The sequence below is a fragment of the Bactrocera oleae genome, chromosome 3 (genome assembly GCF_042242935.1).
Source record: "Bactrocera oleae isolate idBacOlea1 chromosome 3, idBacOlea1, whole genome shotgun sequence".
Taxonomy (NCBI): Eukaryota; Metazoa; Arthropoda; class Insecta; order Diptera; family Tephritidae; genus Bactrocera; species Bactrocera oleae.
Genome location: NC_091537.1, coordinates 10,714,497 through 10,739,351, shown reverse-complemented (window position 1 = coordinate 10,739,351; position 24,855 = coordinate 10,714,497). Strand labels below are relative to the sequence as shown.

Here is a 24,855-nt window from a genome sequence, read left to right as displayed (position 1 = left end):
TTTGATTTTTGATAGAATGGCGGCTTCCCAAACTAAAGGCGATTTTTGTCAAAAAATAAAAAAAAATCTTATGTCTCGATCATTCCCTGACACATACATACATATGTATATATATCTAAGAATGTCGTGAAAAAATTTCAACCTGATCGGTTCAGCGTTTTTCTCACCGGATATCATCAAAAATACTTCATTTGTTACTAGAATTCGCCGGTTGCCATTGATTCGTACTATCGCATATAAAACCTCTCAAGAATCCTCTCAGTTAAGAAAGTCATTGTCGAACTTCTGAGTCAGAACTTCTACTGAGGCAGCCATGCTGAGGAATTTTTCCGAAGGAGAAAGGCTTTGTTTTTTAATAGCATAATATTGTAGTTCATAGATGATTAGTTATATATTTTGGGCACTTCAAGTAACTTAGATATCAAGCTTTGATATTCTGCATATTACAGATATCATAATGTTGACTACTAGCAATTAAATCCCCAAAATTATACTATTTATATAACTACCAACACAAGTAATCAGAAAAATAATTGAATCAATTACCTAAGAATCTTCATTTGCGCATAAATCAAGTCCGCCATTATTTTTTTAAATTATATTTTTTCATGAACTACACGTTTCTAAAGTAAACAAAACTCTTTAAATAAAAATTTCAATTTAAAATCCGCTAAACAAAGGTTGGAAGACAGTCAAAAATAAAAACGATATTTTTAATAATTTATTTTTATATAAAGCAATGACCCAAAAGCCATGAAAACAGAATATAATGATGATAAATCCACTAAAGTTTCAAGATCTTAAGTTGAACATATATGTATGTATATGATGAACGAATATATAATATATTCTTATAAATATAAGTGTATCTATGTAGTTATGGTAATGTATAAGTGCTCGATTGTGTTTTTCCCATCCACATACACCTATACATATATGTATATATATACTTGTATATATGTATATATATATATAACATAAGTACTTGGGTACATATTAAGTGTAAGTGTATACTTATTCCTGAGGCTAATACAATTAGATATTCTGATTTTCGTGAAAAATACTACCCATTGTACACCTACCCTGTAGAGAATACTTTATGTAAGGCTTGATTGTTGTAACTTCTATTAAAAAATTTCAAATTGATTGGTCTGCACGCCATAGAGTTCCAAAATTCTGCGGCAATGAGTAAAAATTATGTTTTCCCATATTTTACTTATCTTCTCATCGTTAATATGACCATTGTGTAGTTAATGTATGTCACTTAATATAGACCAGTTCTTCTTACTACTGTAGCACTAGAAGAAAACATACCAAACACATGTCCTGCGTGCAATGAGTCTCCGCATGACACAAACCACCTCTTTGCATGCCCAACAAACCCCACACATCTAACACCCTTCTCCTTATGGTCCGACCCCGTCGAAGCAGCTCGTTTCCTGTGCCTCTCGTTAGATGACCTCGACGACAACGAATCTGGAATTTATCACCCAAACGGTGACTAGGTAACCGTTACAACAACAACAACTACTGTAGCACTATTACCCATGTATTCCATTTCCTACAAACCTTTTGAAAAGTAGTATAATAATCTGTATATATTTGTATGTAAATATGTATGTATATATGTGAAGCCCTAAAAGCAGCAAGATAAATACACTCAGCACTCTCATTTAGTGAAATATCCGTTGAACAGCTGGCAGTTGTCATTAAATCAATTTGCATGGAAGTCAAGATACCATAAATACATACATATGTATATGTATTTACATGCATATGCTGATCATACTCGACTCTTCAGCCAGAATGTATTTACCCCAGCCAACATTTTGAAGACTGTTTGATGATTTTTCACACATTTATATATGTATGTGATTCCAGAGGCGTCAGGTAGCACGCGTTCGCTTGATTTTGAGTAGTTCTGAGACATACTGCTATGGCACTTACATATACATAGGTATGTTTATGGGGAGATTCTGAGAGCTGTATATTCTCTGGTTTACATACATATGTTCTCATGTCAATATGAAAATATGTATGCATGTTTGTAAGCAAGAAATTTTACGCTACAAATCGAACGTTCAAGCACAGCATGGGTACAAACACAAGCATAAATGCATTACCAAAAAAAAAAAACAAAAAAAAAATACAATTGGTGTGTAAAGAAATTACTTTGCACATTTTTAGGTGCTTGACGAGATTTACAGCCGACAGCACATCTACCAAACATGTTTCTACGATACTACGAATTTGCTGCTAAATGTGTGTACTAGGGCGGTTGGTCGAGTGAGTTATCCAAATTCACCAATAGCATTAGACAATTTTCAGGCATTAAAAATACCTAAAATAATTTAGATTTAATAACAATTTATATCAATATATAATTTGTATATATAAATATTTTACTTTCCTAAAAATATAGTCCTTACCTAGGCATAAAATATGCATCTGCTTTATACCCAGTAATGTTGTGCACATATGCATGTGTGTGCATACTATATACATTCACAACGTTTATTCAAAGTCATGAATGTGTACAGAAAAAACTAGCAGCCAAAATCATGATTGTGTATTTCCTCTCTACCGATTATCTGTATTCATATGTACGCAAATGAGTACTGTAATGAATATCCGTTATACATAAATCCGAATTAATTACGAAACACATACATATGTACATTTTTTTTTGTAAGTTTCTGATCTTTATTTAAACATATTTTCCACAGCAGCGCATTGATTTTCGTTCAAATTTAACATCAATCTTACTAACAAACAGAACAGTTAGAACTTGAAATTGAAATTGTGTTATACGATAGTATTCATTTAAAACATAGAAATAATCTTATTTATATAAATTTATAATTAACAGTGCTACTATTTCAATGCCAAATTACCATGAGAAGGAGTTGCGGGAAAAGTCGTATATTTATACAATCTATTTGTGTGTATGTGTGTGTAATAATTTTTATATAGATGTTAATTCTTCAACTAATACAATTTAGCTTATTCCTCATTGTCGGAATACCAAGAAAGGCGTTCTTCGTAGAACTTTATTACCATTTGTGGAATCTTAACATTAGCAATAGCTGCTGGCACCATTTCAGCTTGATCGACACCCTTAAATTGAATAAGGAAAGTTAAGCCGCCACTGGAATCTGAAGCGCCGAGAATTTTTTCCGCTTCCAAACCTCTATCGAAACCAGTTCGTTCTGAGGTACGAGATGAGACATCGGACACAGACTCATTGTCCGTTTCTGATTTTAATGAGTCACGGCGCTTCTTCTTGCTACCTGCTGGCGGCAAAGACAAATAACCAAAAATTCATTTAAAAATTTGTATACAAGAAATGCTTACCTGACGTTTTCTCTTCAGACTTGCGCTTATTGCCGACAGCACTAGTACGACCACTGCTGCTCGCTTCCTTTTTACTAGATGAATCCTTTTTTTCTGATTGTTTACTGGAAGCTGCAGGCTGTATAGTCAGTGGGAGATAAACGACACATTTTAGTATGTTATAATTACATTGAACTAGGGTCGCTAGTATTAGTGTTCGAAATTCGACCAATACAATTTATAAACAATGTAAATAGTATTAAAATTTTATTAAAGAATTTGAACAAAATTGTACAAAATGCCCGAATAAAAATTAATTTCTACTACTATCGAATTCAACAGAAATTTCTCACAGCAACGCAAGCTTTATTTGATTGCTCTCGCATTTTATATTGAACAGCCGTACAACTGGGCATGATTTGGCCTACGACCATGGGTCCAGCTCTGTGATAAAATATGTCGTGAATTTTGAAATGATAAATTCCTCTTAAAACTGTAACAGAAATATTAGCTTCCGAACTGACCACCGCATGGGCCGGATTGTACCTTCGGATTTTTATCCGTCAACATAATTTTTGGACTTTTTCTTTATATTTCTATCATTTAATGTGTGACCGTCATATAATGACGAATTCAATTAAATTTGAATTTGCAGCATTAATTACATTTCGTGTTCTACTCAATTGCATATTTTCTCTATTTCTTTGTCTCTGTACTCTCCCTGTAAGCGATTTACGGTAAGGCATGATGAAATAGATGTCATTACACTTCCAAAAAAAAATATAATTAATTTAATGTATGACTGATTTCCATTTTAATATGTTTTTTTTTCGCAAACAATACTTGAAATTTAATGTGCGTTTAAACCATAATTGTAACAGAATTCAGTGTTGCAACAAGCCATTGTATAATCCAATCCTAAGACACATACGCATAAAATTGACATTTGGCACAAGTTGCTCCCAAATAGTTTACTACTAAAAGGGCACTTGTTACGGTTAAAATTTGTAAATTTAAGAATGTTTTTATTACATATTCAAATATTTTTTGATTATTAAAATTCCTTAAGATTAAATTTACATTGTTTTGTCTGAATTATTATTTATTGTATAAAAATATTATTAAATGTTTCCAATTTAATTGTACATGACTTTTTTTTATTATTTTTTTTTTTTGTTTTTGTTGAAATTAATACAATTGAACTGTACCTGATTTTATATATTTTTTTTGGTGTTTTTAAATTATTTCAAGTTGAATTCAAGTATATTGGTAATGTAATTACTATTTATGAAGTGTACCTGATTTTATGTATATATATTTTTTTCTAGATCCATTACGAAAAGAAAATTGTTTTAGTACTGTATATATTATATGAGTGAATATAGGCCTCCTGAGGAACCGAACACCGAAAAAAGATCGGCAACGCATCTACATTGCAACCTCAGAGGTGGTGAATCTTTTCTTTCATATTTTCCATTACAAAATACACACAAAATTCACAAAAAAGTTATTATACTACATTCCTGCCTTATGGCAGATTTCGATCAGGTGTTCTCAGCCGATTATTTTCTTACTTGTAGGTTTATACAATGTTCCCGTTGACGTACATACGAAAAATATGTGTGCACTTCTGCACGTCTTCTCCTTTCCAACGGTATACATTTTATCAAAATATATCAACGGCAAAACGGGGACACAAACTTTTTTGTTAGCGTAATTATATATATGGTAGATGACATATACATTAATATTTATTTTTAATTGAATAAAAACACGACTTTATGTTTGATAAGATAATTAATCACTGTAAATATATTCACTCATTCTAAAAAAGAAAAAATTAACTATTACAAAAGAAATCGATTTTGATCGGTCAGTTTGTATAGTAGCCAAATGCTATAGTAGTCCGATTTCAACAATCTTTTTAGAGATTGTAACGTTGCCTTAAGCAATAAGTGCCAAATTTCGTCTCTCGTCAAATAAAAACGCTTTCCATATAAGGATATGATTTGGATAGTTCAGTTTGTATTGCAACTATATGTTACAGTTGGCCGATATCGGTCGTTCCAAGATATAAGCAACTTCATTGTGAGGAAAGAATGGTCGTAAATTTTCATATCAATATCTCAAAAACTGAAGGACTAGTTCACATAGATAGACGGATGACAGACCGACATGGCTAAATCGACTGAGCCCGTAAACTTAATATACCTTGTTCAGGGTATAAAAAATAATACTCGTAATGGATCCAATGTAGCACAACAATATGTTTGTATATTGTGACACTCCCTTTAAACCATAAATATTGTATGACAAGAAGCATGAAAAAGAACTATGCCAACATTGTGATAAATGTATGTGACAAAAACCACAAAAAAAAAGTAAAAACATTGAAAAAAAAATATGATTAAATTGAAATTGACTACAACAGACTGCATTAAATATACCCAGATTATCTACAAATATAAGTTTAAGCGGCAAATATATATACTTCCCGCCAAAATTAACATTAATCATCACCAAACAATTACAAAGTAAAATGGATCTATAAAAACCTTACCTCGTCTTTCGCGCGATCTGCCTCATACTGCTGTATTAAATCTTGGCAATCCAAATTTTCTACAGGTTCCCAAGTATTTTCTTCTTCAGGATAACCTTTCCATTTAAGGAAATATTCAACCTACAATGTATTCCAAAAGTTTTTAGTATCAATATTATTAATATATGTATATACATAAAAGCAATTTACATATATTGATGTGGGGATGATAAACTACTAACCTTTCCTTTACGCACGCGGCGCCCACAAATTTTTTCGACCGCATACTCCTCTTCTTCTGATGACTCGGCAGCAGCGTCTGTAGCAGTCGCTGATTCATTTTTCTTTGATTTCATATTTGACTGGGTAGATTTTGTACTTATCAGAATGTCGAAATAAATCGAAGAAATATTATTTATCCTTCCTATTTGTAAACAATAAAAAACATCGAGTTCGAATGCGTCGTATTTCAATTGTAAAATTGCATATCAGTATGAAATCGGTACAGCAACGTCGTTAAATGCATTAGTATCCAGGCAATGTATAAGTGATTATATCATTAGAAACACTCAAAATATCATTTATAAACAAGGTTTTACTCACAATTCTTGTGTGGATAAAATGTTCAAAATATTTTCACCTAAAATTAACTTTATCGGCAAACAAATATTTGCACACCATTAAAAGTTGCACTGTTTAGAAGAAGAAACGAACTCGGCGTGGAAAATGAAGCGCAAAAACGTTATGGAAGGCAACGCTCCAAAATTCAGGGTTGCATTGTGACATATTTTCAGTGTTGGAAAAGTACAAATAATAATCGAAAATAACCGAAGAACAATTAGTTAATCTCTTTGATTTATATAAATCAAAACGAAGTGAAATGCAACCAAAAGAGTAATAAAATACAAAAACTCTTTTTACTCAATACTCCTAAAAATAAAACATCCTAAAGATTGAATTAATAAAGAAATGATATCATGTAGTATAAAAATTATATACACGAATATGGAATTGCAACAGTGCATCTCACATTCAGGCGTAGCTCTTAATTATTTCGAGGGGGCTCTATCTCAAGGATGAAATGATGCGGACTCTTTGAATCGAGAGAGAGCTGTCAAAACCCACATTTTTTATAACATTTTCCAATCATGCCACTGTCGAAAGGAAATAGATTGGGTATTATAAAAAAAGTTTTTGGGTATTGTGCATATCGATATTATTTTTAGGTTCTCCGTCCCCGAGTATGCCTATATAACGCATATACATCCCTATATACGTGTATTTATATTATAAAATTTTTAAAAACTCATATAACATAAAAAAATATAAATAAAAAAAATTATAACAAAGAAACATAACAAAGAAACAATACAAGTCATAATAAACGATCATGGTTTTATGATGAACGTTTTAAATTAAATTAACAAATAAAATTTAGTTGAACGTTACTCAAAAGTATTGGTGTCGTTCCTGGAAATTTCGTTTCGCACTGCTTTTGTTAGCTATTTTTAGCGGGTTTATTTCTGGCATCCCGCCTTTTTTGACATCAGCTGTTCAAAATTCCCAGATTTTAATAATCAGGGAAAGAGAATAACAGAAAAATCAGCGAAAATGAGAGAGTCTAGCATCATGTCATCCTTGTCTATCCTGCAATAGCAAGCTTTGAACCCTATAGAGGGTATATCATTAATTGAAATATCTGAAAATTTAATTAATTCGTGCGGTTTTCTAAGAGAGGGCTCTACTAGTATTATTTTGCGTCGTGTTCGTCTGTGGCTATATTCATTTCAAAGGTACCGTCATTTCGCGTCGTTTTTAGTAGATGTCATTTGTTTTAGCGTGAACAACAATTTGTTTCATACATTTGAAAATGTCGGAATTTGTACCAGATAAAGTGTTTTTGCGGGGAGTTCTTCTTCATTACTTTAACATGAAGGAAAGTGCTACCGAAAGCCATCGTATTTTACTGGACGTTTATGGTGACCATGCTTTAGCCGAACAAACGTGCCAAAAGTGGTTTGCACGGTTTAAAAGTGGCAATTTCGACTTAGACGACGGAGAACGACCCGGACAACTAAAAAAACTTCAAGACGAAGAATTGGAGACATTGCTCGACGTAGACGCATGCCAGACGCAAGAAGAACTTGCAAAAATATTAGGAGTTGATCAAGCAACCGTTTCCAGACACTTAAAATCATTAGGATTCATTCAGAAGCTTGGAAATTGGGTGCCTTATGAATTAAAGCCAGACACGTCGAACGTCGATTCTGCATGTCGAAAATGTTGCTTCAACGCCACCGAAGGAAGCCATTTTTGCATCGGATTGTCACTGGCGATGAAAAATGGATTCATTATGATAACCCATCACCATCGACATCCACCGCAGAGCCGAATATCCATGGTGCCAAGGTTATGCTATGTATTTGGTGGGACCACAAGGGTGTGCTCTGTTATGAGCTATTGAAATCGGGTCAGACGATCGATGGGGACCTCTACCGAAAACAATTGAGTTGTTTGAAAAAGGCCATCAGGGAAAAACGACCAGAACATGCGGCGAGAAACGAACCAATATTTTTTCTTCATGACAACGCTCTTCCACATGTTGCAAGGCCAGTTAAAAAATATTTGGAATTCTGTAGGTGGGAAGTTCCACCTCACCCGCCTTATAGCCCAGACATAGCACCTTCCAATTACCACTTGTTCAGATCAATGCAGAATGCCCTCATCGGAGTACGCTTCACTTCAGAACAGGGTATCAGAAATTGGCTCAATTCTTTCTTGACTTCCAAGCCGAAGGAATTCTTTTACGATGGGATCCACGAACTGCCAGAAAGATGGGCAAACATCGTAGCTTCCGATGGGCAATACTTTGAACATTAAATGTATAACAATTTTTCACAATAAAGTCTTAATTTTCAAAAAAAAAACCGCACGAATTAGTTTTTTTTTTAATTACACATAATACCTAATCTCTTAATCTCTGAAATTTTCAACATTAAATTTAAATAACTCTCATTTTTTAACATTTTCTGCTAAATAATGCACACAACTTGTATTAGACTTTTGCTTATAGTTTATTATATAATTAATTATCGTACTATCATCAAAGTTTTTTTTTTTTTTTTTTATCAATGTGCTTTTCTTGTTGATTTTTTATATCCCCTTTCAAATATTTCATTTTCAATTTTTACAATTCCCTTTCATTAAATGAGTACATTTGTTGAAAAATTCTTTACATACACAAGTTTAGCTAACATTTCCTCCATTCACTCTTTTTGGGTGCTATACGGTAATTTTCACCATCTGTTGCACACGATTACAGAATTTGTGAACTAAAGTTATGTGGTACTATAAAAAAAACATTTGTCGTATAAATTTCTCAATTGAAAATCGGGGAAGGATAATTGCTACGGAATTGTAGCATTTTTACAGTACTTATTGGATTTTCTGATCTACTCTGCTCTTATAGAGCATATTGAAATTTACTGTACATATTGCCATACTATTAAGCAGCAATTTTTTTTTTTTAATTTCATACTTTTGTATTGTGTTGATTTTGTAGATTTATATTTTTCGTGAGTAGCATTACTGCACCGCAAACTCTATAAAGCGAAATATTGTTGTAGTTTCAGTAGTCAAGTCATCCTCAACATGAACACATTTGTTCCTAGAAGTCTGTGTACCGCTGCCGGAGGTTTTGACGCTTCGCCACAAAGTTCATCTAATCAAAAATTATTGTTTTAAATATAAAAATGTTTTTACTCAATTTCTTTTTTACAACTCACTAAACGCGTCTGACGTCTTTCACGACATTGCTCATACTGATGCAGCAAATTGGGGCATCGCAAACTGATGAATTCTTCGGTTTCCCAAAATAAGCCAGGCCGATCTACATAACGCAGCAGGAACTCCACCTAGTAAAATTTAGGAATAATTACAATTTCAAATAGCTAATAGCAAATTATTATCACCTTTCCACATTTATTTTGTTTGCCTAAAATACACGCAACACCATTCTCAGGGAACTCTTGTACACAAAATTCTTCCTCGTCATCTTCTGATGTTTCTACAACTTGTGGTAAATCTTCTTCTTCTAAGAGGCCGCTTTGAGTAGTGACATTACTTTTATCGAAGGAACCAGCAAATGTTAACGGATGTTCCTTTAAGTAATCCTGCGCATCCTCTATCGTTTGGGCTATACTGAAAGTACCTTCCTCTTCCAAATCATCCTCCTCATCCAATTCCATTTCATCCTCAGCTGAAGTACCTCGCTGACTACTACCTGACGAGTCATCCCCTGCTCCGGCAACACCGCTACTGCCAGAGTTGCTACTTTCAGCCTGACTCGTTTTCAGCTTTTTCTTTTTTTTGGGAATTACTCTATTTCCACCATCATTTTCCTTAACATCTGGATGAAACCGCACTTTTTTTGAGCGATGATCATTTTCGTCTTGAGCACTGACACCGGAAACTGACGCCGCAGCTGCTGCCGCCGCCGCCGCCGCGCTAGTACTAGGACCTAACGAATATAAAGCCGCCGTCGCTTCATCGACGGACGCCTGTTCACACTCCGGCGTAGACGAAGCTGATGAAGCCGAAGATGCGGACGAGGTGGAATTAGTGTCGTCTGCTAATGCTTTCTTATTCGCACATTCAGCTAGAGTTGTTTCCTTGAGGTTCTTGGAGATCTGCTTAACTTTTGTTTCAAAGGCATTACTATTGTTGCTGTTGCTGCTACAATTACTGCTGCTATTGGAGCTATATTCACTTGGCGCTTCGGCAGCATCGTTTACTGTATTGTTGGAAATGGCTATTTTTTCATTGCTAATTGCGGACGTATTACCTTCTGCCATATCCGAGTTTAAATTGTCAATATTAACTATTTCGTGCGCAACAAACACTTGTGCGGTGTTTGTATCATTTGCAATTTCGTCTATGTGAATTCTTTTATCAAATTTCCCGTCAATGAGACTGTTATTCTCATCGAGACTATCGCATACGGCATCGCCTGCACTTTTCTCAGTCTTGTTTTGGGAATTAATGGAAATTGCAGGTCGATTTTCAGCTTCAATATCCGATTTTTGTTTATCATTTCTATCGCTAATGCTTTGCGCTGTCAGCGCTGTATTCGCTGTTGAACCCTCACCTTGTCCAACATCATCTACTACACATTTCTTCTGTAAAGACTTATCCAGCGAATCACTGCCAGCCGAATCGTCATTTTTGGCGTCCATTCTAATTGGCGCCGTTGCAATAAGTCCAAGTGCACTTGTTGTTACCAAACCAATCGCCCCGCACCACACCGTGTCTTGATAAACAGTTCCTATTCAAACCTGCCGAATACCCTATCGTATTGGGACTACGAACGAAGGTATTGACACACGTAGTACCTCAATGATGTAAATGAATTTTCGCCAATGTTTGTTTTTATACGTTTCCAGACCATAAAACACGTCAGCGGTATTTTTCCTTTAAATTTTTGTGGGCTTTTGTATGTAATTTACGTTTCTGGCCTAATTTTCGTTTGATTCATGCAGCAAGAGGTGAAACTTTGTTTAAAATGTTTTTGACGTTTATTCGTGATTTTTTGACACCGCTTAACGAAGATGACACAAGGCATAAACAGCGAAGATAGATGCAAAATGAAATTTAGAAATATTGCATATGTTGCTAGAGGTTGAAAATGTTGAAAGAAACTGAAAATGTTGATAGGTAGAAAAGAGGCGTTGCATAATGGCTACATAAAAGGGTTAGAACTCTTTTAAGGTTTGGAAAAAATTTGCATAAATCATGCTCGCTGCGGAAAAATCAATTTAAAATCCAAAACGAAAATTAAAACCGTATTTACTTTTAGGTTCCACAATTTCCATTTAAAATTGTAAAGAGCTCTTATTGATAGTTTGGCGATAGTTGATATGTTTAATTTTATTAATTTTTTTTTATAATTAAAGTTAATCAATAAAAGGATATACCGAAGTATTAGATTATCCACAGAAAATGTTATGCTATCATCATTATATTATCATCTGAAAGTACCTAACGATTTAAACAGTTGATTGATATGATTTCTTAGCAATACTACGAGGTTTGTTCAAAAATTAGAGCGAATTTTGAATTTTCCCGGGCAACGTTTATACAATTTTCGATTGTTTTGTTGCGTTATGTTGATGTGCATATCCCCTACTTATCACGACAAGGTCGCCATTTCGAATGTTTACTTAATTTTTGACAGCTATTTTGAAGAGAAGCGTGTTGGTTCGTCTTAGATTTTTGCTTATTCCAAAAAATTGGTTCAAGAAACTTGTATTAGATTTGTGTGTAGAACAATATTAAATACGCGGACACATTCCGAATGTTGACTGTGGCATTTGGTGAAGCTACCTTAGACAAAAGCGATGTTTAACGGTGGTACAAAATGTTAGCTTGGCAACTCAACCAGATAACTTAGAAGTTCTCTGACTCAACAACAGACCAAAAACCTCGTAAAACCGAATACCGCCAAAAAAGTCAAATAATCGAATACTCTTTAAATCGATTAAAAAGCCAAAGAACGCTAATTTTATATATTAAAATTTCAAGATGATAATCTGTTCTCCTATTATAAAAATAAAATTCGTTTTATTTCTCCTTCAATTTTTTATTTGTTTTATTAAAAAGTTTAGAGTAATTTAGTCAAAGAAAACAATTTGCTTATATAAAATACGCTTATTAGTAAAAAAAATAATAGTTTTTAAGTTCAAATTTTCAGATAGACTAGACAATTTACTTTTTGCTTGCTTAGCAGAATTTACATTAAAAACTTGTTATGCAGTTAAATGTATTTTAAATAAATTAAGACAAAAGAAATTAAAACTATTAAATAAGTAAACACTGAGAATTTCAATGAATGCTTAGAAAACGTTCAACGACGAAGTTTTCAAAAAATATATTTAACTTCAAAAATAAATAATTTAGAAAAGAAATACTTTTTTTGCGAGATAAACGTTAACGCGTTTAATACGACTTTGTTTTTTGGTTTTGTAGAAAGAAACGAAAGGCAATAAAGTTAGTAGTAAAGCAGTACTCAAAATAAAATCATTTAAATAACATTGAAAAACGTAAAATAAAATGTATTATTGCAAAAACACGTATGTATTCATATATATATACATTTTACAAAAAACGCGCATGTGTAAAAATGAGGCACATTTGAATGAATCGTTTTCTTAATTGAGTTATACAAAAATGAAGGATAAATAGTTTTACGTTATTACAACATAAATAACAAGTTCATTTCTTTTTATATTTCAAAAATGCATAAGATTTATACGTATTAAAGACTAATATTTTAGATTAGTTTTTATTTTATTTTTTTGGATTGAAGTTAAAGAGAATATAACGGTGCAATGCGCATGGCGTTAGTCTGATTTGTGAGAGTGAGATATTTATATTTAATTAAAATTAAATATATCAATATCTAATCTGGACAATTTATGTGTATGATTTCAAAATTAATAAAATTTACAAAAATAATACTACATTCATTTCAAAAATGCAAAGCTGTTCGATAAAAATATTTTTCTTATGATTATGCGTAATCCATGAATAAAAACCTATAATATTTTAACTAACAGCTTTGCATTAAAACAATATTTTAAAAGTATTTTTTTTATTATATATAAATATACTGAAAATATATGTGTGTAGAAAAAAATGTATTTTCAATATTTTCAAATTTTAAACTCAATATGTAACGTGATATAAACATGGCTACTTTTGGTATTAGCCAAATGTGTATGTTACAAAAACGAAAATTTCTGTTTTTCAAACGAATTCAATTTTCAGCTTCTTTAAATGTAGTATGCAGTATTATATTATTATTTAATAACTTGTTTAACACAAACACCACAGCCCACTTAGTTTCAACACTATGCGCACTGCACTGCTTGCAATTGCACTAAAATTGTTTCCAATGAGTTTATCTTCAGTAAAAAATCTAAAACAAAAAAAAAATAAGTAAGCATTGCTATGTAATATACAAATTTTATGATTTAGACTTATAGAAATAAAATGATTTATTTCGGTAATTTCCGCTAGTTGCTTGTAGATTATTGCCACTATTCCTAGAGATTTTTTTAAGCTTTTTCTATATCGCAATTCATTTACAATGTTTTGCAATGTTCGTTTTTTCTTTAAACAATTTTTTAAAATTATTATTATGCGAAAAAAATGCTAAAGCTTATTTCAATACACGTCTCGAGGGTGTAAAAACATAAAAACGTACAAAAAATTATAAATGATTCCGAACTAAAAAAAAATTACTAATTTCACATTAAACGAGTACGTATGCTGAATGGGATCTCTTCTTTTAACGAAATGAGTATAAGGAAATGTGAAATCGTTTGCTTATTCGTTTTCCTGATTTTCCGTGTCACCGGTCGTTTCATCTGTGGCGCTAGCGATATTGCGCTTGCTCGCCGACTTAACCAATTCCAGATATTTTTCGCCATCGAAACGAGTGCTTTCATCCGTCAAATCCTGCAGAGTGTAGATAAAGAGAGAGAGAGAGAGGGAGAAAAAATAATATAAAACAAATGAAAATAGTTAACAAATAGAAAAACTAAATATAAGTAAATACAAATAAAATAAAAAATATTAATGAAAAATCAAATATAACTACATTAAAAGTAATTGCAATGTGGGGCAAAAGGCAATTAGTTAGTCACAAACATTTGGGCTTACCTTAAAGATAAAGACAGTTAAGTTAACTTATTGGCTTAAGCGTGACGATGAGGCGGGATAATGTTGGTGATGGCGTATGCGGATTAAAACGCTGAAAGTTGTATGTATGTATGTATGTATGTATGTGAATGTGTTATTTGAAAAGTATGCGATGATTTATGCTGCTAAAAGTGCAATTTTTGTATGTATGCACCATAAATAATTTAATTATTTTTTTTTTTTCAAAACACTTCCAAATGTTGCTAATGATTTGTAAGCGAAAACGTATAAAGATTGAAAGTTGCAATGAGAGAGAACAAAAATAAGAAATAAAACAAACAAAAAGAAGGGGGAACATAAAAAGCTGTAGAATAATAAATAAAAATTAATAATAAAAAATAAAAATATTATTTAAAAAACATAATTTAAAAAATATAATTTAAAAAAATAATGAAAAAAAATATGATGTTTTATTAAATGAATTGTTAAAAGGGGCACAATACGTTATAACGAAAGCAGTTACTGATTTAAGCAAACATTGCATGCGTGAGTTTGTGTGTAAATGCATGAGTAAGGTGAAATGTCTTCCAACACACCATGTTTATAGTCCATACCGTTAACACTGCTGTAGGCATGCGTTTAGTTTGTCCATGTTTAGGTGAAATAAAGCGTTTATAAGCAGGATTTATTTAAATAAGTCTAGGTATAATATTTTTATTAATTAAATAGGCTTTATTATATTTCCAAATAAATCAAATACTGGTTTCAGAGATATATCTACGAAAAAGTGGTTGTTATATATGCATAAATACTTACAATGCCAAGTAAGTTTAAGTAAAAGAAATGCAAATAGGTTGGTTTACATTAAATAAAATACTCATATATACTTAGTACATATTTATGCATAGGTGAGTGCTGTTTTTTTTTTTTACGTTTTTATAAACCTTACAACAACGTAGGTGTAGTTATGCACTTTTAAAGTGTTATAACTGAACAATTGCTTCGTTTTTATAAAATGGAAATCATATCAAGTGCTGGCAGGCGGAAGCAATAGCGCTTGAATGTACGAGTATGTATGTCTTGTTTTTTTTTTTAATGATATACGCATATGTGTGTAAAAATATCGAATATTAATTCATTGTTAAATTTCAATTTTATATATGCAGATAACCAAATTTATTTGCTGTATAAATATATGCTGTTGTGTATTCTTCCAAAAATCTGCCAGTACTTGATTTCGTAGCGCTTTACCATAACCGCCTTAATTGTAGTTACTTGTATGCATAAAGAGCTTAAAAACTAATTTGAAATTTTAACCTTCACCCAGAATACATAGGCGCGTGCAATCGTACAATGAGCTAAAATCGTTGCGTGTATTTACAGTAAAATTACTTCATATTTTCAAAGAAAAACATTAGTTGATTTCAATTGTAAATATTTGTGAAAACAAAAAACTAAAAATTTCGTAAATACATTTCATTGTACGACATCAATACTTATTTGCAATAAATGTTTGTGTGTGTGTATTTGTGTTGATTGCTTTTACTCATTGCATATTTGCTTTACTAAAAAACTACAAAAATCTTTGGGTTTCTCGTTCTAGTATAGTGTTCACTAGGAGTTTTGCTAATTTTTCACGTATTTTGCTTTTTGTTTCGAAAAAAAATTTATTCACAACATTTTGCATGTTTCGTGGTTTTTTTTTTTTGTTTTTTTTTTGGTTTAATAATAATCTGTTTCACAGCCAAAACACAGATTAGTTAAATGTGTAGTACATTTATTTAATTTTTGATTTTGTTTTAGAAACAAAACTGTTAATTATAGCATTTCACATGCCTAAAAAGCTCTGCTTTAAAACGTTAAAATTTGTATTTTCAATACAAATTGAAAATATACAATTAATTTCAAGTGTGTTAGTTAAATTTACTTCTTTTTTGTATTCCATACAATATATTGTATATAAATATTTTTCATATAAATAAACATATTTTAAGGAACGAATATTTGGCAAATGTGTGCAGTTAGATTTTTTATCTCATATCTTTTATAAAAATATATCGCGTATTTGGTGATTAAGCGGTTAATATAAAAATATATATAAAATAATAATAATACGAAAATATGTCACAAATGTTTTTTTGTGTGACATTTTGTGACATATTTTGACTTTTTCCGTTTTTTATAGTTGCACAATGCACTGGAATAATTGACATTTAAGCTGTCAAATCGTTATTATGGATTTTACAAAACAAAAAAAAAAAAAAAATTTGCTGCCACAATTCACTCAATTCACTGTTCAAATTATTTATAAGTGAAACGTTTGCTAAATATTTATTGGGTAATTTAATTACCATAATTGCTTAAAAGATTACAACAATTAGTGTGCTTTTGCAACAACCTACACACAGCATTAGTAATCAGTTAATGCGAGTACTTGATTTTCAATCAAAAATTATAGCTGCTCAAAATAAATATTGAAGCATAAATGTGCATATATGTGAGATCAAGTAGCAAATTTTTCAAAATTATGCTACATTCTACATAAAATACTTGAAAACAGCGTTTGAAATGTGCAGTTCTTATTAAAGAAACATTGCTGAGATTTTCGTTAGGTACAACTCGTTTTTTCGCAATATATATGTATGCATATATATAAATAGTTTTTCGTGGTGAATTTCAGTTCGATAAATTGTTGGTAAAAATGTGTAATCATTTGGTATAGATGTACAAATTACTATTGTGTTTTTCGAATCAGAGTTTTGAGTTAATTATTGCATAATGCATATTTGGCCACAAAAAACCCTTTAAACTCAATTTCTTTGTACAACTCGTTTCTCGAAATATTAGTCGCATGTGGAGTTCGAGCGATATTCACGTATAAATTTTGGCCGTTCAACGGCGCGTCTTTGGTTGGCCACAACATCAGCAGTTATTACTATCTCAGTCTGCATATATTTCGTTTCACTAACAAACTCCACATCCGTATCGTTATCTTCATCGTCTATGATTTCAATAATATCATTATTGGCACCGGCGTCACGTCTAGTGTTCCTAGCTTTGCTAGCCGATTTGGACTTAGCGAACTTGGTTCTATCACCCTCAGGCGTGTCAGTTGTGTCAGCTGTGACTTTGTTGTCATTCGCATTCGATTCAAGCGATTTGCTGACAACTTCAGTTGGCTCGTGTATTAAAGTACTCTCCACTATGGAGGAAATCAATTTGATTTGTTTGTTTAATAGCTTTTGCGGCTTATTATCCATATTGGCATGTGAAAAGGAGCTGTTATTGGTGCTGTTGCCATTATTGAAGGACGCTGATAGATTATTGGTGGGAGTTGCTGCTGGTGATGGTGTTGCTATGCCTGCACTATTGTATGACATGTTGGCATAGCTAAAATTGGCTGTATTGGCGCCAGAACGGACAGACATAAACTTTTGCTGTTGCTGATAGTGAATTTGTTGTTGCTGTTGTTGTTGTTGATTACTGTTATTGGCATTTGTATCGGTGCGATGATGATTATACGCACGTTGATATAAGTTATTTGTATGATTATAATGACGTTCTGTGTGGTATTGTTGTTGCAAATGCTGCTGTTGCTGTTGTTGGAGCGCATCGTAGCCCTCCTCGTCAATACTGACTATTTGACGATTAAAAAACCCTTTACGTTTGATATGTAACGGTGTGTGCAGTTCAAACTGCTGACGGTTGTGTATAAGTGGACTACTAGAGTGCATGTGCATAGACTGCTGCTGTTGTTGTTGTTGTGGTTGTTGTGTAACAACAACTGTAGATTGGTGTGCCGGCTGTGCTGGCATTGTTATATTCTTTGTGGTCATACTTAAACTACTAGTTACATTAGCACTAACAACACCGACACCAACCGAGCCGACTACTGTGGCATTATACGAACTATTAATATTATTATTACTAGCAATATTTGGCATAGTAGTACTGGGCGTAATTGCAATTGCAGTGGTAGCAGTAGTAGTAGTAGTAGTATTAATAGTAGTAGGAGTAGAAATATTGCTATTAGTAGTAGTTATGGAAGCAACACGGAATATCGGTGCTGTATTAGTAACAGTGCCTGTGATGGCAGTGAGTTGGGTTACCTTATAGCGTACGATGGCTGGAAACTTTTCGCAGATTTTTTGCCACTCCAATGGCAAGGCCCAGGAATGAGGGCTCTTCGAATAGTACAACAAATGTTCGTATTCGTGAACAATTCTTGCTGCAAAGCAAACGATAAAATTACATACAATTAATACAAATTAAAATCGAATATATTTTGGCAACACGTGTGAAACGTACATGAATCGCTGCTGACAGTGCCAGCGGTGGCATTATCAATTTTACCACGTGCAGCTGTTGAGCTAGCTGCCGCTTCTGGTGTGGAGTCTTTACGTGAGAAGTGACTTCTGCGTGAACGTGATAGACCATTGCTTTGGCCGGCAGCTGAAAAGTAAAACTCAACTTAGCATATCTTACTCAATGCATTTGAAGTTCAAAGTGTGCTAATCAAACCATTTGTATCTGCAAATACTTCATCGTCACCATCGTGTACACTACTGTTGACACCCTGTACGGCCATGTAATTCAAACCGATACCGCTATCCGCCAGCGGTGGTGCAGCGGCATGTAATGGTGTGCCCATCATGAATTGTGGCGCACTCATGGGTGTTGATGGTGTTGTTATTGGACTGACAATGCTGCCATCAAAGGCTGCGCCAGCCTCGACTGAAGCCAAGAATTCAGCGCTGCTAAAGTAATCGTCCAATACTAATTTTGCAACCTAACGGCACAGTAATTATTTTTTACTACGTCTTAAGTGCAATAATTGGTTGCGTACTTACCCGTACGAGATCACAACAATCGCCGGTGATTTTGATGAGATGCTGTCCGACGTTCACCGTATATTTGTATTCACCTAAAGAAGCATCATTGGTGGAGAATGAATGCAATAACATTTGCTGATTAGGGCGCAACACTTTACCAGCAGCTGCAGCTGCGGCAGCAGCCGTAGGTGTGGAAGTGCTGCCAACGACGGCGCCCATCATATTCATGACCTGTTGCTGTTGTGCAACAGCTGCTGCCGCAGACGCAGTCATGAAGTTTTGCGCCGAATTGAAGCTCAGACGATTGGCTAGACTGTTGTTGCCAGCACCGCCAGCGCCTGGGGTACGTGGCGTAACGGCCTCATCGGAATTGGAAGACGCTAATGAAGAGCAGGAGCCACCGCCACCCGCATGACCGCTACCCATGGCGGGATCGAGACGTACAGGTGAAGCATTGCGACGAATAGTATCTTCGATGAGTTGTTTGGCGTAGCTGAGGGGGCAATATATATGTATGTGTTAATAATATTTTTAACAAAAACAAAAAAAAAACGTTAACTTCGGATGCAACGAAGCTAGAATACCCTTCATAAAAAAAAAAATAAAAATAAAAAAATTTTCCATACAAAAACGTGATTTTAAGCGGTTAGTTTGTATGGCAGTTATATGCTATAATGGTCCGACATCGGCGGTTCTGCCAAATGAGCAGCTTCTCGGAGAGAAGAAGGCGTATGCAAAATTTCAGAGCGACATCGCAACTAAACTAAAAGACAACCTAGCGTATATACAGACAAACAGACATGGCTAAATCGACTCCGCTCGTCAGGCGGATCAATTATAAATAGTTTAAATCTGTAAATCATTAAGATCTGGATACAGAATGGATTTTCAAATTCAAAATGTGTATGTGCTTATGGATGCTTAAATTTATCACACTTATATGGAAGTTGTTGTTGTGGACACTTACTTTATTTTCTCCTCAGTCGGACCGGTAATTTGCACCAAACGTTCCTTAGCGCCGGGATTTACTAAATGGAAAACCATAAAGAGTTATATAACACCTTAAAAATTACTGTTATTCTCGATAAGTTGCTTTGCACATATTAGGTAAGCAACAACAACTTTTTAAAAGTTTAGTCATAACAAATGCTGTGTATTATATTTAGTATGCGTATGAGGGAAAATACTTAAACTTAACATAATTTCGAGAAATGTTTGCATATATGTATGTACAAGTAAAAGCATATTTTATTGAGTTCAAGCATGCACGGAAAGGTATTTTTTCTCAAATAAAAATGTGTTTTGCATGCGAAATAATCCAAATGCCTGTTATAATTAAATTAATATGCGTTGATGAAAAATTACAACGATCAGATGAAATTTGGTTATGTTAATTTAACAATTTTAAAAAATAATCATATATTTAATGTACATTTTTGAGGTTATGAACAGTTACACTTTTGTAATTTTAGGTACAAATGATTATTATGAAACCATAAACTGAAAATATTTTGAAGCCTTATATAATTGTAAGATAAAATGTCATATATAAACTCCGATTAAAAATAATAAGCAACCGCAAACAATGTTAATAGCGTACACAGTGCCATGTCCCACAATTAAATGTGTGAAAATAATGTAATTTATTTGCAAGAATGCGTGAAATATTGTTGATTTAAGCGTTTTTAACTGACTTTGTGTACATGTTTTCTTTTACCTCTTTGGAAGGAAATTATCGTTTCACTTAACTCCTCAATCATATGGACACGTCGACCTTTAATGCCCATTACTTTTATACGCACGCATTTATCCAAAGAAATAGGCAAAATAACGAATAGTTTGTAGTAATTAAGTATTTTGTAGTTTATAGTAAAGATTTAAAAATAACAGATAATTTAGTGCTTTGTTTTTGGTAAGGTCAAATTGAATACTGTAATTTTTATTAATTATTTGTATGAATTATGTATGCCTATATACCTTTTCCCGAATCCGCATTACGTATGACCACTTCGTCTTTGCAATAGGTTTTGCCCGGTATTTTGGTTGGTTTCAGGAACTTGCCCGAATTTCGTATGACCTCGCCTGGTGCCAATAGGAGTTGCGTCTGCTGCGCCGAACCAACAGCGGCTATAGCTGCGGCCGCTGCGGCGCCAGCCCCACCGAATGTGGGGGAGGTGCTAAGGAACCCGCTTTGTGTTGGATCAATATGTCCATCGGGTAGCTATATGATAAAATAGAACGAAGAAAAATTAGCAAAATATTAATTTAAATGAAAAACGAACACTACACATGACACTCACATCGATGTTCGTTACTTGTTTGGTTTTATAATACGAATTGAAGCCATTGTCCTCCCAGCCTTTGGCGCGTAACTCTATCAATTCGAGCAGATTCAGTCTCGTCATAATATTTAAGCGTTCGTCCTGCGAAGCATTGCGGAAAACAACAAATGCACGATCTAGTGTATCTTTTGAGACGCTTTCTAATTGTGGACCGTGTATGCGTAGATTTTGCACTAGCGCCGCCATTGGTTCCGTATTATTGATGCCCGATTGTAGGGTCAAGGCAACATTCTCAATCAGCTGTATTAACTCTTCGATGAGCATATAATTGTTTTTCAGTGAAGAGCGTGATTGTGATTTTAGTGGGCGTGGCGCCTCAACATTTTTCACTGTACGTCCAATGTGTGCCATTTCTTCTATGAATTTTATTTATATTAACGTTACTCTTTAAATTAAATATATTAAATCGTCTGCTGATTGCGTTATTTAATTTGTTTTGTATTTTTTTTTCTTTTGGTAGAAACAAAGCGTGGAACTATAGTTGGTTATTTTGTTGCTGTGTGTGTTTGAAGTAATTTTCTTGTATAAAAATGCTTCAAGTAAAATTGAAGGAATATCGAGATAATCTCAAACGTCTGTTCGCACCTCCCCCTGCAAAAAAATAAATAAATAATTATTTGAGAACATAATGCAATATGCATAACAAACACAATTTAACCGTTAAATAGGTTTGTGCTGTTAATGTTTGACAAACTTAGTGGTTATGTTTTAATTTTTTTAGTATTGATTAGCTTGCGCTGAAGCCCTACCACGATTACAACTGTGTCATCTATGTGCACTGCTTCTATTTACATCTATACATTAACATAATTGTAGTTATGCATGTTCTTTACAATAAGTAAATTGCATAATTATGAAATGTTGTTGATTTTAGCAACTTGCGTTGCTAAGATATAGTATATCTCGCTTTATATGATTATTTATGGTATTGTGCTAATTGCCCTTATTTTTGTAGCTTCTTTTAATAAAGCTTGTTTTTCAATATTAATTTGTGCTGTTAAAACGCTTGCTAGTTATTTTTAAGTAAAATTTTCGTTACGACTTTTTGCGTAATGTATCTAATATAGACTGATAAATAATTTCCCTATGTATGTGTGTATCATGCAAATTTATAGTTTGTTTGCATATTACGTCTATTTACATTAAATGAGTCAACTTTTTATCTTTCACATCATTTAATGGAGTTACTTATTTACATATACACATATGGATAAGATTGTTGTTAATAATAACATTAAACCAAAAGTTTTTTGGGTAATTAAGCTGAAGCGCCCATATTCACCATAATTCGTTACAACAACAACAACAACATTCACCATAAGTATTTCAATATGTATTATAGGTTGCAATATAAACAAAAAACTGCAAAATTTATTTTTATTAATCGAAAGAAAGAACTATTTTCATATATTATCAGATGCCAAGGTCATTTTACATATTGTTGTTGCTTTATACAAGTATTAACTACTACACACAGCAAGTTTCGTCAACACTCTTATCTCTGAGCAATGTACAAGGAGTGTTGCGGCCTAAGTATTCAAAGCATTGTTTGCAGATCTCGAATAAGAAGCCGACATATTTAACGTACATAGCTAGATTCGAGTGTTTTTTTGTAATGTAATTTAAAAAAGTTAATTGAAATACACTTCTAGTTATAAAATCGGTTTGACTACTCAAAAATAAATGTCAAAGGCATCAGCAAGTTACTTAACGTTATATCATCTTTGAGTATGTACATACATACATATTATAACAGGGTAAATAGTTACAATTTTTTCATTATTATACCAAACATTTAGTACATATGTATATAGTATGACACACGTATGCACATATTTGCATGATTAAAGTATAATTTCATTATTTACATAAAAAAAAATTTAGCGCGGTAGGAGCCAACGCAACCACACTCAGCTTTATGATTATGACAATTGAAATCATAATTTCAGCAATGCGATGACACGTTTTGCATTTTAATTAAAATACTCGCCATATATTTCTGAGTACTAAGTTTTTTAACAAAAATTCAAATATTTTTTTCATAGAGGGCCAATCAATTAGTAATAGTTAATGTAAACCTAAAAATTTCAGCTAAATGAATCATCTAAAAACCTCATCAACACACATTAAACCTTCGTGTTGCTATCGTCAAAAGTGCCAGCAGCCGCACTTTCGTTTCTTGTCCGTGAAGTTGGCAGCGTTCACACTAGACTCCCGCCCACTCTCAAATGTTCAATTGTTGTTGTTTTTTTTTTGCCATACCTCAACAATGCATTGATTCATATACATTAACAAATGCGATAATATATTAAATAGTTGTTTAACCGTACAATTAAACCTGCAATGCTGCATATGACAGTGAGAACTTGCAACATTTTCATAAGGCAGCTCCATCGATCTCAAGTGCTACCCTATCCAGAAGAAGTCAATTGGATCATTGTCGAGAATAGCAACAAAAAGCTCAGCACTACTGCGGATGACAGCAGAAGTGAAGAAACAAAAATAAAGCAACACGAATTAGGTACGCAGAGAACTATGCAGCGGCGTTGACTGATTTGAGCACTGGAACGATAGCCTTAATCGGATCTATACAATAATGTAATAAATACTTTACTTATTACCAATTACTTTACCAACTAAGGAGTGACAAATAATTTATAACCAGTGGTATGAAAATTAAAACATATTTCAGACTTGCAGTCTTAATTTAGTGGATTTCAATTGCGTTTCCTCTATTTGGTTGCTGCGCCAGCGTTGCCGTCGATGTTTCTGCTGCTGCTCTTTATAATAGAACCGTCGCACATTTTCACAGACTTTTAAAGTCGAGTTCAAATCGAAGACACACAAGTTTTTTGAAACTATATTTCATAGATTGTTGACTTATTGCCACTTTTGGTATATTTTTCTAATTATGAACACATTTTACCGAAGACTTACCAGAAATTCTGCAAATTCACACAAGAGAAAAACTTTTTACTGTTCGTCGTAGTGGATGAAACATCCAATCAAAGCAAATGATGTAAAGTTAAGGTGCTGCCGTTTTTGTGGAACATAATTAATTGTGGGAGCCGAATAGCATTGGAGTTGGGTGGCTATTGTGAATATTACA

At 33.2% G+C, this 24,855-nt stretch overlaps 3 protein-coding genes across 9 annotated transcripts; all 3 read right to left on the bottom strand.

Moving 5' to 3' along the window:
* Nucleotides 1-2,675: 2,675 nt before the first annotated feature.
* On the bottom strand, nt 2,676-6,632 carry Su(var)205 (Suppressor of variegation 205). Of its 2 annotated transcripts, none has more exons than XM_036370292.2 (5): nt 6,476-6,632; nt 6,115-6,296; nt 5,894-6,013; nt 3,355-3,472; nt 2,676-3,293 (listed from the first exon to the last, which is right to left on the bottom strand). In XM_036370292.2, the coding sequence occupies exons 2-5, from the start codon at nt 6,226-6,228 to the stop codon at nt 3,004-3,006; spliced, it is 642 nt and encodes a 213-aa protein (XP_036226185.1). In that variant the 5' UTR covers nt 6,229-6,296; nt 6,476-6,632; the 3' UTR covers nt 2,676-3,003. The 2 variants fall into 2 exon arrangements, with proteins under 2 accessions (XP_036226185.1, XP_036226186.1); XM_036370293.2 differs by having other exon boundaries at nt 2,676-3,290.
* Nucleotides 6,633-9,009: 2,377 nt separating this feature from the next.
* Nucleotides 9,010-11,547, bottom strand: LOC106622769 (uncharacterized G-patch domain protein DDB_G0278987). Its single transcript, XM_014242058.3, has 3 exons — nt 9,844-11,547; nt 9,658-9,786; nt 9,010-9,593 (listed from the first exon to the last, which is right to left on the bottom strand). The coding sequence occupies exons 1-3, from the start codon at nt 11,104-11,106 to the stop codon at nt 9,540-9,542; spliced, it is 1,446 nt and encodes a 481-aa protein (XP_014097533.3). The 5' UTR covers nt 11,107-11,547; the 3' UTR covers nt 9,010-9,539.
* A 941-nt stretch (nt 11,548-12,488) lies between these two features.
* On the bottom strand, nt 12,489-24,793 carry mxt (Eukaryotic translation initiation factor mextil). 6 transcript variants are annotated; one of them, XM_014242051.3, is made up of 11 exons: nt 24,684-24,786; nt 21,705-22,337; nt 21,382-21,625; nt 21,122-21,193; nt 20,372-20,432; nt 19,563-19,897; nt 19,423-19,496; nt 19,094-19,361; nt 18,881-19,024; nt 18,682-18,800; nt 12,489-14,389 (listed from the first exon to the last, which is right to left on the bottom strand). In XM_014242051.3, exons 2-11 carry the CDS (start codon nt 22,095-22,097, stop codon nt 14,258-14,260), a joined length of 1,842 nt encoding a protein of 613 aa, XP_014097526.2. In that variant the 5' UTR covers nt 22,098-22,337; nt 24,684-24,786; the 3' UTR covers nt 12,489-14,257. The 6 variants fall into 6 exon arrangements, with proteins under 6 accessions (XP_014097526.2, XP_014097524.2, XP_014097525.2 ...); XM_036370279.2 differs by adding an exon at nt 14,594-14,684 and having other exon boundaries at nt 14,167-14,389; nt 19,423-19,897; nt 24,684-24,787; XM_014242049.3 differs by having other exon boundaries at nt 19,423-19,897.
* Between the last annotated feature and the right edge of the window lie 62 nt (nt 24,794-24,855).